At 36.2% G+C, this 15,074-nt stretch overlaps 1 protein-coding gene and 1 pseudogene across 2 annotated transcripts; both read left to right on the top strand.

Moving 5' to 3' along the window:
• Positions 1–4,714: 4,714 nt before the first annotated feature.
• LOC147933383 (uncharacterized) lies at positions 4,715–5,440 on the top strand. Its single transcript, XM_087477430.1, has one exon. The coding sequence runs from the start codon at positions 4,715–4,717 to the stop codon at positions 5,438–5,440; it is 726 nt and encodes a 241-aa protein (XP_087333556.1).
• A 6,097-nt stretch (positions 5,441–11,537) lies between these two features.
• LOC104733979 (putative F-box/LRR-repeat protein At4g00320) lies at positions 11,538–13,796 on the top strand (annotated as a pseudogene). Its single transcript, XR_015575501.1, has 4 exons — positions 11,538–11,774; positions 11,885–12,877; positions 12,979–13,119; positions 13,192–13,796. The product of XR_015575501.1 is annotated as a putative F-box/LRR-repeat protein At4g00320 (transcript).
• The last annotated feature ends 1,278 nt before the right edge of the window (positions 13,797–15,074 follow it).

Here is a 15,074-nt window from a genome sequence, read left to right as displayed (position 1 = left end):
AAGTTGAGTTACGGAGTTTGGTGAATGTATCGAACTTGATTAACTAGTTGGTTGACATGCGTTGTTGCCTGCGAAAGTTGAGTATTGGAGTATGAAGACTTTAGACTTTCAATCTATTAAAATAGCTTGTTAGTTCATTAGTGTTTCATTGTTGAGAACCTAGACTGAAATTAGTATTTACTTGTTAGATCTTACACTTAATATTGCTTAGAACCATGAAAACCCTGAGATGACTCCCAAAACACGCAACGCCTTAGCCTTATAGTTTTAAACCTTTTTTATTTATTTGCAATAGTTATTAGGAAAACCAAAACCCCAATCTCTTATTTAGTCTTAGCCATAGTTCTTTCTCTTTAAATTCAATTTGTGTTTGCTATTACTCTCTATTGATCCTAAAATACTACATTGATTAACTGTGCACTTTCAGTCGTCGTGTAGTCTTTTCAGGTAAAAGATTTGGAGTGAAATTCTACACACATCAAAGCTTTTTGGCGCCGTTGTCGGGGAGTAACTAGCTGTCAATTGAATTTGATAAGAACTCTCGTCTAAGATACTTTGAAATTTTCTGTTGAAGTTTTCAATTTTAGTTTTAATTTTCTTGTTTTTCGATAACCTCTATTTTCCCTTTTAGTTTCTGTTTTTGGATTTTGTAGTGCATGACTAGCAGTCAACCCTCCGGAACCGTATCTCAAATTCAAGACATTGATTGACTAGAACGTGAGCTTAGGAAACTTCAAAAACAACAACTCATGGCCGAAGAAAGGAACCAGGACCAAGGTCCCTTTAACCTCGACCAACCGCTGATACCTCCTGCCCTCAACGAGCAAGGAGAACCGATTCTCGCACAAGGTGGAAACGCCAACCTTGAAGCCGCTGATCCGCAACTCGACCCATTTGTTGGCCGTGACCATCAACAAGCTCCTCGTGATGCTAATCCTCTAGGCGTGGGAGACAACCCCGATGCTCCTCCTCACCACCCTCCTCTTGTCATTAATCCACCACTACCTCAAGTTGGCGGAAGACAACCTGCTTATGTGCACCCTCTAAGGCGTGCCGCTCGTAATCGTACCATCGCTGACTATGATGCTCCCAATCAATACCCTCAAGACCGCGCTGCCATCCGTATCACTCATCCTCCACGACGTGATTACGAGATTAAACCTCAAATTATTAGTTTGGTGAAGCAAAATCAGTTCCATGGCCTTACTACTGAACATCCGATGGACCACATTGATCTTTATGAAGAAATCTACTCAAAAACAAGAACCAATGGAATTCCCGAAGATTACTTGAAGTGTAAGCTTTTTCCTTTCTCTCTAGCCAACAAAGCTCATAGATGGTTAAAGTCTCTACCAACTGGATCGATTACTAGCTGGGAAGGATGCAAGTCAGCCTTTCTCAACCACTTCTACACCAAGTCTATATCCAACTCTCTTCGCAACAAGCTGCAAGACTTTCATTTATACTCTTCAATCTTTCAGTTCTATGTTGCTTTTGATACATTCTACTTGGTATTTGAGATTCAAGTTATACGTCGTTTTGGGGTTTTTAATGTTAGTTCGGGTTTTTATACCAATTTTGTGTATTTTTATCAAGTTCGGATAATAATACCAAAATCCATATAATATCCGAAACTCAGTTTGGATTTCGGGTGCACCTAAAATTACCCGAACCCGACCCGATTCTATAAAATACCCAATTGAATACTATGTCTATAGATCCAAAGATCTGGTACCCGAACCGTTAGATTAAGGAGAGTTGTGAGACGACAGTGGGTTTGACAAGGAAGGATTGAGCTGAGAAGTTAGACGAGGCACTTTGGGCATATCGGACTGCGTATAAGACACCACTCGGCACTACTTTGTTTCATCTGCTTTATTGGAAAGCATGTCATCTTCTAATGGAGCTTGAGCACAAGATGGCTTGGGCTGTTAAGTTGATGAATTTTTATTCTAAGGCTGCTTCAGAGAGAAGGTTGGTTCAGCTGAATGAGTTGGATGACTTGTTGTATCATGCATTTAAGAACTCTAAGATGTACAAGGAAAGAACACCCACTGGTAGGATCTAACTATGTTCTTTCCTATTTTTGGTTTTGTTTCACTACCTTTTTAATTTTTTGTTTTAAGTCTAATTGCTTCAGAAATCGTGAATCAGAGGTGAGTGTCGACCGACACCAAGGTACAGGTAATGGACCAAAGAAGAAGAAAATAGCTATTGGGCTTGAGCAATATGGATTTTGTTATTGGGTCTAAGGAGAGATGGGAAGAAGTGGGCCGAATCAAAACTCATTCGCAGGATTGGATCAGTGTCGATCGACACCATTCCTTTTAAGCTTGACGGCTTCATTTTCTTCTTCACTCTTTAAAAACACAATACTGAAAAGAAAAAAAAACAACTTTAAATCATCACAACTTCTTTGTTTCTTCACGGATCTGGGTGATTTTTAGCTTTAACTCACACATATTTCTCTCCTTTTCCGAATCCGGTATCAATTTCTCAGTTTGGTGAGATGACAAGCAACAAAAAAGCAAAGAAAGGTGACGGTCGAGCTTCCATCTCCGCCCAGCCGTGCCGCCAGTCAGAGCGACCACTACTCTAGCTCCTAGAGTTTCATCTCGCCCTCCTTGGCCCAAGCTAGAAGTTAAAAGAATCCACCCTCATAGAGTTTGGAATGATGATATTAGAAAGGATCTTGAGACACCGGAATACATTAATAGGCATGCTTTAGAGAATTGGGATGAGTATGATACACTTTTCTATAATGGATGGATAGGAGTTGATTTTAAGGATATTAGAACGCTTGATTTGGTTGCTACGAGACAAATGGGTATTGAAGGTGAAGTTCTAGCTATGTTGGATAGGATTAGTTTGGGAACAATTGCATCTAGGCAATATGATATGTATCCAGATCTTGTTTGTTAGTTCATGGCCATAGTGGGAGTGTATTATTATAATGAGACAGTTAAGAATGCGCAGGCAGGATTTCTATCTTTCTTTATCAGAGATATTTGCTACAAGCTATCACTCAGGGATATCTATGGCATTTATGGATTTGCTAGAGATTTTGTAGAGGTTGCATTTCCTGCTGAGTTTCCTAATGAATAAGATTTCTGAAGCCTATTCGGAAACGGGCTATATGATTCCAAGTCATCTACACAGACATATGGTATACATCTGGTCATGAGGTATGTCATTATTGCTATTGGGAACACATTTCTCTGTAATATGGTATGGTATACAAATTATATGATATAAAATTAAAACCAACTATTGATTTACAAAAGGAAAATGATATTTGTTGCTTATAAAAAAAAATTAATTTTTTCTTTGTCAACGCCGGTCAACGCTGTTTAATACTGGTCAACACCGGATTCCGGCAAACAAAGCATCAAAATTAGATGGTTATAGTGTTGTACACATAACTAATGTTTTTTATGCATGTCCTTATGTAATGACAATAGTTCGTGTAGTTAATAAAACAATTGTATTGTTTGTATGTGTGGCGATGTGTTGGTCTATACTTACAGTATATCTTAGGAGCTTTATTTGAAATATTTTACTTTAAACATCTTTTGGGCATTTTTTCAGTTTTGTTTTGTACTATATTATCTAAAATAAAATCGGTCACTATTATAATTTGTTTTCTAATATTATTAAACTAAGGTATTTACTAAGAGTTTCAATCAGTCCTAAATATTAGTTTTGAATAACTTATTACATTTAGGAAATAAATCTTCTGAAAACCCTTGAACTAAAAAGTGCTCTTTTATATAAATATATCTTGAAATTATATTTGCTCCGCCTCCTATTTTTTTCCGCCTTATTTTACAAAAAAAAAAAAAACTAAAAGACATGACAAGGGTATGCGCAAAAAGCTCTCGATAATTTTGAGACGAGGTATTCGGTACTTTACTCAAAAAAAGGTAAAATTTCATATCATCAAACTTTTTCAATTTCTCAAGATTTTTGTTTTTGTTTCTTAGGTTGTGAATAGGGTGAGCATGAATTAGTTTGGCTAAAATTTTAACATACCTATATCGAGATCTGTCAGATCCATGAAACAACTATCTAAATCTGGATCTGCGAATTTCTCAAGACATTGTTTTTATTTTATAGGTTGTAAATAAGAGTGAGCATAAACTATTTTTACTAAATTTTGATTTCGTAATATATCCATTTCGCGATCCGGCAGATCGATGAACAACTATCTAGACTTGAATTTGCGGATTTATCAAGATTTTTGTTTTTGTTACTTTGGTTGTGGATAAGGGTGATCATCACAAATAGTTTAGCTAAAATTTTGGGATACTAGATCCATAGTTATCGAATCCATAAAATAATTATCTAGTTTTGGATCTGCAGATCTGGATATCCGTAAATAACCAAATTCACCAAACAAAATAAAATAGCTATACAAATTTTAAGCAATTCTACTATTTTTTATAAAATATTTATAAATCTTATACATAAATTTGAACAGTTATATATAAATGAGATCAGTGTATCATAAATTTAAATATCCGAATGAGTAAGATACATATAATTTGGAATGATATAGGAATTCAGGTTTATTTTTCTTTTTTTGTCACTCTGGAGATCGCGGGTTCGAATCCCAGACCACCTGGTACTGTAGAAGCATTAATCAACCATTGAGCCAAAGAGGCTTCCAAATAAAAGTAATTATATATATATATATAATACAATGCAATGGTTCATGACTGAGTTTAAACCATTGGTGGCAGAGTTTTGGGAAGGCAAAGAACCTATTCGTCTCTCTACATCATCTCTCTTCCGTTTCACTAAGAAACTCAAGCTGCTTAAACCAGAGCTTCGTGCTTTGGCAAGGGGGAAGATTGACAACTTGGTGGGTAAAACAAAAGTAGCATATGATCATCTTTGTGTACAGCAGGCTGCAACCTTAACAAACCCCTCTACAGACGGTATGGTGGCAGAAAAAGAGGCATATGATCATTGGTGTTTTCTTGCGGGACTTGAAGAGAAATTTTTGAAGCAAAAAGCAAAACTCCATTGGTTGAAGGTGGGTGATCATAATAATAAGACTTTTCATCTCGCAGTACAGACCCGAGTAGCTCAGAATACGATTCGAGAGATTCAGACACCAGATGGTACGGTTGTCTCTGATGTGGAGGGAATTAAGCTGGAAGCTGTCCGCCATTTTAGTGATTTCCTACAGTTTGTTCCACCAGATTTTGAGGGCGCAATAGTTGAGGAGTTGCAGGCCTTACTGCAGTTCCGGTGTCCACTAGAGGATCAAAACAAATTAACTAGGCCGGTCTTAGCAGAGGAGATTCGCACTGTGTTGTTTTCTATGCCGTCGGATAAGTCGCCGGGCCCTGACGGGTTTACTACTGAATTTTTTAAGGCAGCTTGGGATATCATTGGTGTGGAATTTGTGATTGCCATTCAGTCTTTTTTTTGATAAAGGCTTTCTACCAAAAGGAGCAAATGCTACTATTCTAGCACTGATCCCTAAAAAAGAGGAGTCCAGAGAAATGAGGGATTACAGGCCAATCTCCTGCTGTAATGTGTTATACAAAGTCATCTCTAAAATCCTAGCTAACAGACTAAAGCTGCTTCTACCAAAATTTATTGCAGGCAACCAGTCTGCATTTGTTAAGGATCGCCTTCTGATTGAAAATGCATTGCTAGCCACAGAATTAGTCAAGGACTACCATAAGGATACAGTCTCCAGTCGTTGTGCTATCAAGATAGATATTTCCAAGGCATTCGATTCGGTCCAATGGTCTTTTCTTCGAAATGTCCTCACTGCTTTGGATCTCCACCCCGTATTTGTGCATTGGCTAATGATTTGTGTTTCAACAGCTTCCTTTTCCGTCCAGATTAATGGAGAGCTTGCACGTTTCTTTCAGAACACTAGAGGGTTACGACAGGGTTGCTCCCTCTCACCCTCCCTGTTTGTTATTGTGATGGACGTTTTATCCCGGATGTTGGACCGCGCGGTGGGTACGCAGTTTGGCTACCATCCTCACTGCGAAAGCCTAAGAGTAACACATCTGAGTTTTGCAGATGATCTTATGGTTCTCTCTGATGGAAATGTGCGATCTATTGAGGGTATTGTGGAGGTATTTGATAGTTTTGCTAAAAATTCCGGCTTGAAGATAAGCATGGAGAAGTCGACCATATACTTGGGAGGGGTCGATGACTTAACTAGCCAAGAGATACAAAACACTTTTCGATTTGCAGTGGGTCAACTCCCGGTTAGATATCTCGGCTTACCTCTGGTTACTAGACATCTAACATCTTCTGATTATTCGTCCCTTATAGAACATATCAAGCAGAAGATAAGCTCCTGGACAGCTCGGTATCTCTCTTTCGCGGGCCGACTAAATTTACTCCAATCGGTGATATGGAGCTTATGCAAATTCTGGTTGTCTGCATTTCGTCTTCCACGCCAGTGTATCTTTGAGATAGATAAGCTTTGTTCTGCCTTCCTATGGTCAGGTCCAGAGTTAAACCCTCACAAGGCTAAGGTTGCTTGGGTGGATATATGTAAGCCTAAAAGAGAAGGTGGACTGGGACTCAGATCATTGAAGGAGATGAATGATGTATGTTGCTTGAAGTTAGTCTGGCGTATCCTTTCGTCGGAGGAGTCTATGTGGGTCAGATGGGTTCATAATACTTTACTCAAACATAAGAGTTTTTGGTCTGTTAAGTCTATGAATGCAGGCTCTTGGATGTGGAAAAAGCTCTTAAAGATCAGGCAAGTAGCAGCTGAGTTTTGCAGAACTGAAGTCTATAACGGGTTGAGTACCTCTTTTTGGTTTGACAACTGGTCGAGTATGGGAAGATTAGTTGATGTTGCGGGGGACAGAGGATTTATCGAAATGGGTATCAACGCGCAGATGACTGTTGCAGATGCGTGGGGGAGAAGCCACAGAAGGCGCTATCGCTTACCACTATATACCCAAATTGAAGCTGAGCTTCTAGAGAAATGTAACCACGCAACTGCAGGGAATGATGTTGTTGTGTGGAAACGGAACAATGGCACATTTCAGTCCTGTTTTTCCACAAAAGAAACTTGGCTTCAGATTAGATCCTCTGCTGCAGAGGTCATATAATTATTATTTTGAGTTTTGTGATAAATTACAAAATGAAGTGCATATATCTAACAAGCTATGCATGAGTTTAAATTATATATAATATTATTTTAATAGTATTTATAATGTACTAATAGTATTTACAAATAGATTATCGTTATTAACTATATTAAAATTTTAATTTGATATGAGTTAAAATCTATTAATTGTAATTTTATTAGCTGAAGATTAAAATTAAAATAATTATCTATACTATTAAATCGGGAGTACAAAAGAAGAAAAAAAAAACTTTTACAAAAATGCCATATAATACCCTTACGCCCAAAGAAAGAAAGAACAAAAAAAACAAATTAAGGGCAAATAGGTAATCGAATGTGTAGATGGGAAGCGGATCCTAAGTGTTTGGCCATAACCTTATTCGGATCTTAGATATATTAGATGTATCCAAACACTCTCTTCTTCTTAAACCTGTAGGAGAAATCAAAATCCAAACGGCAAAATATTCAATACCTACCATATAAGTTCTGTTACTAATTAATCAGTGATTATACACAAAACAGTTTTAGACAACTTACCATACGTAATAAACGGCAGCATTTTAAATAATTACCATTTCTTTTCTTCATTTAATATGATAAAGATCAGCCAATCTTAACAATACCGATTTCTACACCTTACCATTAATAATATCAATTATATCAAATAAAATCGGAAACTATTTTAATGCAATCCTAATCATCCTCTCTCATATCAGATCAAACCGAAAATAAAGTCGACACATTAACTGAAAATCTTTGATATAATATTACTAAATTATATTAACCTTCTAAAATCAAAACTAAATATTCGTATTCTTTAACTTTTAGCAACTATCCCGGATCTTTAGTAAAGAAAATAACTAACGTATCTTATTACTAATATCTAATAAGCATATTCTAGAATTTATCATTTCCCGAAAACGTCTCTATTAGTCATATAAATAAAAACCGATGAACAAGCTTAATACTCAATATTTTAGATCTGTCAGCTAATTTTGTCATCAAGGCTGCTAATCGTGGGTGAAGAAAGCTCGCTAACATCAAGCCTTTCAAAACGGTAAGGTGAAATCGATGATAGTGTACAAGGTACAACATAGATGGGAGGGACTAAATTATTGTTTTCTTATTTGTTTGTATCTTATATGATCTACAACAGAATCAAACTTGCCAAAAAGAATGGTTTTGAAGGATGTTACAAACATACCTGGTCTTGCCAAACATGGTCGAGAAGCACCATCGATCAAGAGAAAGCGATTACAAGGAACTGAAAACAATGTGATCTTCCTTAAACAACAAATAAGGTGATAGTTAGTTATGGCATTACCAACTTACCAAGTTATTAGATCTATATTGTAATCATATAAGTAACACACATTTGTTGATATAATGAAGCAGGATCTGCTGTTAATCCAGCTTAACATCTTTACAAGAATCAAGTGATGTTAGCTTCGTGCTTGCTCATCCAGTAATCCGACTAAACAAAGACAAACTCATGGAATCTCTACACAATTTAGTCCTCCATCTATTAATAGCAAGCAAGGTAAAAAGGTTTTGAATAGATATTGAGTAACTGCTGAATACTATCTATACATTATTGTGTGTCTATAGTCATCTAATCATGCATTAGAACTAATATCAAGTCGATTATCAGGTGTAGCTTCAATGTAAATCTTTTATACAACATATAGACAAAACAACAATCCGAATATTATTACTTAAGTCAGAGCTATTTTAACTAATAACAACCATTACAATAAGATCTTATGACAACTTTTAAAATTTTTAAAATGAAGTCAATTCGAAGAGTCTAACGTTATTATGTCATTTTGCACTCCATCAATTCCATTAAAACTCAAGGCAATTAACGATATAACTATTGGGGATTGGACATGTGTTCAATTAATTATATAGAAACACATCAATGTTTCGGAGTAGAAAAACTGAAAGACAATTTACCTTGCTTTATTATTTTGTAATTGAAGGATCAAAGGCCTCCAAATATTGTACACATGCTAGAGGACGACAAGATGAAGCGGTGGATCAAAAGAGAGGTCAGTTTCGTATAGCCATCGACAAAGCAGATCAGATCAAGAACCTGAAGCTGGATTGCAAAGAGAAATCGGCTTAAAGGAGTAAGCAGCGCGAGAAGAAGCTAAGTATAGTGCATGTCGATTTAAATTCTCTAGAGATAAGGCAAGGGTAACTTGGCCGTCTTCCGAAGTGAAGTCGCCGGATAGGAGAGACCATACGAGATTGTTTCTTGGGGACTGATTCCCACCAGGAATGCATCGGATCTCGAATCGGTGACGGAGGAGATTCCTGAGATGGTGGCGACAATAATGGTATGTGTCGTGGTGGATTTATAATGGTGAGGAGTAGAGGATGCAGTCATTGAGGACAGAGAAGGTGAGCCACCGAGAGGTTTGACAGAGGAGAAGTCGATGAGAATTGAGATGGTGAAGAGAGTGAGAATTGACCATCGTGACTCCGTGATTAATGAAGAAGAAAATATTAGTAGAAGGAAATGTGACTTGACGTTTAGTCACTTAACACGAAAAACGCTTTTGGGCCAATATGCAAAACAGGCCAACATAAATAAGTTTCGTAATTTGTGATTTAAATTAAGGTTCAAACAATTATTGAGTAATTAATCCATTCCATTTTTACTATTAAACTTTTATATATAACTTTTATGTATTTTATAATTTTTCATATATTTTCATAACCTAAAGTGTCTACGATATATGAAGATACATATCTTATTTTCAAAAATTCAAAATGATTTATTTATATATATTTATTTATTTACTTATTTATCAAAGCAATAAAGACAGAATGAGACACACTTCTTATGAATGGTTGTATGAATCATGTACCATTTCTTATGATATAATATAATTGATTTGCCGTTAAAAAAAAAGACACACTTCTCTTATGAGTTTCGCGGGACGGATTTCCTACGGTAAAAAATATCAAAACTATTATAAGGCAGGCCTAACGAGATAGATCTGTAGGGCCACACATTTAAGTCATCCGGTTTGATAAGTTTTAATCATTTTGGCGGCTTTTATCTGGTGTGATAGTTCACGGGACGGGTTTTTTGTTAATTCCGGTCTCGCACAGGTTTTTTGTTAGTTCCGGTCTCGGACAGGTTTTCTGTTAATTTTGGTCTGGGATGGGTTTTTCGGTTAGTTCCAATTTGGGACGAGACGTTTTGATAGTCCACATGAAGGGAAGAGACGGGTTTAAACTTTAAACATATCACATTTTCTTACTAATTTTTTTATGCCACTAATAATAATAAAAACAGTCAGATCATTTTTTTCCTCTATACCGAATTAGAAACAAATCGACGAGTTTGGATTATGAATGTTAATAATATTCATAAAAATACGCTTACAACATAATACATTGTAAACTAGATCGCAAACTTAGTTTTTGAAAACAACCCCGCACGTACGTGCGGGTCCAAACCTAGTTCAAGTTAAGTTACCTTACAAATATCAATATATTATATAATTTTCAAGTTAAATTGCATTTTTGGTAAAATTAAAATTTAAACTACTATCTGCAAGTTAAATTACATTATAAAAATTAAAAATTTAAAATATATTAAAAATATATCAATAGATTTGACGATTCTCACACCAACCAATGCCATGCTCTTATTACATTCAAAACACATCTATGAACCAAACGTTTCTTTTAAAGGTTGTCACTTTAAAAAGTTAGTAATAAATTCAGTTGTCACTTGACGAAAGCATGCTACTTTACTCAGACTATGTACAATGAGGGTGTTGAATAATTTTTCAACTGTTTAATTCATGCAATAGACCTGTTGAATTTTCTAAAAATCATACGTGTATTAAACTGAGTTGAATAGATTCAACTAGTTGAATCTGAAAAAGCGGGACCTACATTGACACATGGCAAAATATGAGAGAAGAAGATGTGAATGAGTTGTATCCATTTGCTTTTTGTGAGATTTTATTTCATCCTAATTATTTTAGCTCAATTATCTTACATTAATTTATTTTTTTATAAAATAAAAGGTACATCAAAATTCATGATTTAAAAAAATCTATAAATAGAGACTAGTCTTGTTTTATTTGGAAATAGAAAAAATATCTATTTTTATTAGAATTTTCAATTTTCCTTGGACCAATTTTTTTGTTTGTGTGTGTTTAACCTTCTTCATTTTACTTACAAAAACAAAAAAATTTAATTATAAATTACAATATAAATAATTTTATATAGAAATTAATTAATTTTAAAATTATCTTAATTTAGTTTTAATTGATAATTATTATTAGATATGTAATCATAAATCATAAATTAAAATAAAAATAAAGAAATATAAAATAGTAGGGTAAGGTGTTGAATTTTATTAAACAGAACCATTGGAGAAGTTAAAATTGAATTGAGTGTTGAATGATTAGATGGAAGAAAGAGAAACTGATGTGGAGTGTTAAAAGTTGAGGTGGAGGGTGTTGAATCTGCTAACCATTGTACATAGTCTCATGCAGACAAAGCCCAATAGATGATTTCCAGAATATAAACCGTAACGCTTCGTCTTCTACGCTTCCCTTTGTTATAGAACCCTGTCTCTGACTCTTTGGTTTCTCCAAATAATCTCATATCATTGACTTCTCATTTCGTATGTCTCTCCAACGATTTTGGTTCTGTGTCTCTTTCTATGTTTGTAGTTGATAAAGTTAAAATTTGGAATCCTTTTTCTAACAGGAGTTACATGTCTTCTTTGTTCAGGTTGTAAGGGTGGATCTGTTTCTGTCACAAGATGGGTTCGAGAAAGAAGGGTTTTGATGATTATGGAGATATAATCAGCGGTTTACCAGACGACATTCTTTGTCACATCTTAACCTTTCTTCCAACAAAAGAAGCTGCTTCAACTACTGCTCTAGCAAAAAGGTGGAAGCCTTTGCTTAAGTTTGTACCCAATCTTGATTTTGATGACTCCATCTATTTCCATCCTCGACGAAGTAAGGATTCTACAAGTTTTATAATTTTTGTGAATGGTGTATTGGATTTGCAAGAGAATGCTGCGTTGAAAAGATTCCACCTCAAGTGTGAAGATGATGTCGACGAGTCTCAGGTGTTGGATTGGATACCCAAAGTGTTGAAACGTGGTGTGTTAGATATTGATCTACACCTCTCTTCGTCTCCGTATTGTGTCTACTCTTTAAATATTCTGCCTTCTGAGATCTTTGTGAGCAAGACAATGGTTAGGCTGAAGATACAGTTTAGGAGTGGCGTCAGCATTGAGGTGGACGGTGATGTTTCTCTTCCGAAGCTTAAGACCCTCCATCTTGACTGTTTTCGGATCGATACACCTATGTTTAACAAGCTTCTTTCTGGATGTCGCGCTCTCGAAGAATTAATACTGGTTAATTTGATGTGGGACGAGCGTGTGGAACCTAAACCTTACTTCGCGACCGTGTCTATCCCAACCTTAAGAAACTAGTGTATTCTCGTTTTGATGAGACTAACATTTTTGATGAGGGTGATGATTTTAACCAGTTTCTGTCATTGTTATTTGACAACCCAAATCTGGTCTACCTCAAGTACTCGGATACTCTCGCGGATAGGTATCAACAAGTGAGTTTTAACTCGCTCGTTGAAGCTAAGCTCAAACTTAGAAGGACATCTGGCGATATTGCAAAGGACAAGATTAATGTAACAAGACTTCTCACGGGAATATGCAATGTCAAGATTCTCTACTTGTCTTATGCCACCCTCAAGGTTAGTCACATCTTTCTCCTAATCTTTTTTTAAGTTTATGTTCACTATTCACAAGTGATTAGTGATTATATATGTAGTTTATTTGGTTTTTTGTACATCAGGTACTTGGTCTCTGCCGTGTAACAATGCCGGTATTCGAGAACCTGATTCAGTTAACTATTAAGACTGCACTAGATGTAGGATGGGAACCATTGCTACCTCTACTCAACAATTCTCCAAATCTACAAACCCTTGTCTTCGAGGTAATATACAGCCTTTATATCAACCGCTGACGTAATTTAGATTTTTGATACTGATTCTTTTATATGTTTTAGGGACTGCATCACAAATATGCAGTTAAATGTTGGGACGAGGACGAGGAAGAATGTGACTGCGAATATCAAGATGAATTATGGGTGGAAGAGGTTGTTGATACTTATCTATCGAGCCCGGTGATGGTTATAAAGATATTTAACTTTGGTGAAATTTGTTATCGGGAAGAAGACATAAAGGACCAGATAAAGCAGGTCATGCAATTCCTAAAGACAATGCCGGAACTCGAACAAGTGATATTGTACTACGATACACCAGAAGATGAAGATTTGATGAAACTATACAAGGACCTTCACGAGCTTCCTACTGTGGCATCAGCCAATTGTGAGGTCCGGCTAATCTTCCCCAACTTATCAACTACTATCTCCATTAGAAAGGGTAATCTTCTTTAAGAATATCCTCTTATGGTTTCTTAGCCATGGACATGTTTCAGGCAATCAGGCTACAAGTTTGCATAGCTGCTGAAAAAACTCTAAAACTCTATTTCTGCCGTGTGCTTCTTTCTTTTTCTTTATTGGCTTTGTATTCCCTTTTTAAAGGCTTGTGTTATTGCTTTCTCATTTTGTCGACTGAGAATGTTTAATATCTTTTATTTGTCTCTCTTCTTCTTATATGTTGTCTCTTTTCTTCTTCTTATCTGTTGAATAAGGTTAGTGTTCATTGTTCTCTTCTTGAAATGGATCATAGTTTCTTGATTATGTCGAGTTACTATTTACTGTGGATTAGAAAATGAGGGAGTAGTCAAAAATAGGCGTTCATTATTTAACAAAAGCAAGAAAAAAGGGTTGAAGCTTTCAGCACACGTAAACATATATAGGAGTCCCGTTTCAATCCGGAAGAGCACAACACTTCCCAAGAAGATACTGCGAGAAGCACAACACTTCCCAAGAAGATACTGCAAGAAGCACAAAACTTCCTAAGGTTCCTCCTGTAGTATTTTCCAATATAAACCCTTCTCTATCATTGTAAACCTTAAGCAGAAAATATCACAACAAAGGTTCTCTTCATCTTATCTGTTTTTTTGAAAGAGACAATGGCATTTACACCTACTTTTCTAAGACTTGCTTTCATCTACACCCACTTTTCAACCATGATGTATTTTTTAGGGAGTTTTTGCAAGTTTGACATAAAATTCAGACAACTTTGCTCTTGTCTCTCTTTTAGAGATATTATAAGTTAGTTTTGTGATAATATTTGATGATCTACTCTTTTCTCTCTCTCTCTCTCTTTCTCTTTCTCGCAGAGATTTACTATTACAGATTCCCTTGGAGCAAAGGAGATAGAATGCTAGCAATTTCGAAAGAATGGGGAAGGCAAGTAACTGAACTTCAAGTTGGCTTTTTCTTATCCTCTCCTTTTCAGTCGAGTTGCTAAAGCACCAGGCACAAGGGAATCTTGAATCAATTCCCTCTTTTCCAGTATTTAGACAAGCGGTTTGAGTCAAGTGCCAGTTACAAGAACTAATTGAATGACAAAGCGTGAGTCCAATTCTCAACCCGAGATGTTAGAAGGTGCAAAATCAATAGGTGCCGGAGCTGCTACAATTGCTTCAGCGGGAGCTGCTATCGGTATTGGAAACGTCTTCAGTTCTTTGAGCCAGGCATGGCCCAAAACATGCGTAATCGAAATTTTGAAACTCGTGTCGTTCTTATCAGTTTTGTGGACTAATTTCTACGATAAACTGAAAAAAGTCTCAGGGAACTCTAGTTGGAGCCTGTTCTTTCTTCTACGAAGCCTCCTGTAAAGGCATCATTTCCATTCGTCTCAGTTAAAGGCTTTAGTTGTTGAATTACCTACAATTCTTGTTCACCCCGGATGATCCTGTTGGGTGAATTGTGACCTCGTACGATCGTGTCGGGTGAGCAACAGCTGCTTCGTCACAGAA

Source organism: Camelina sativa, chromosome 12 (genome assembly GCF_030686135.1).
Source record: "Camelina sativa cultivar CO46 ecotype springtype chromosome 12, ASM3068613v1".
NCBI lineage: Eukaryota > Viridiplantae > Streptophyta > Magnoliopsida > Brassicales > Brassicaceae > Camelina > Camelina sativa.
Note: the sequence above shows the minus strand (reverse complement) of the source record. Positions and strands in the feature narration are given on the sequence as shown.

What these genes read in the sequence shown, in the direction of transcription:
- LOC147933383 (XM_087477430.1), top strand. Translation starts at nt 4,715, where the DNA reads ATGACTGAGTTTAAACCATTGGTGGCAGAGTTTTGGGAAGGCAAAGAA.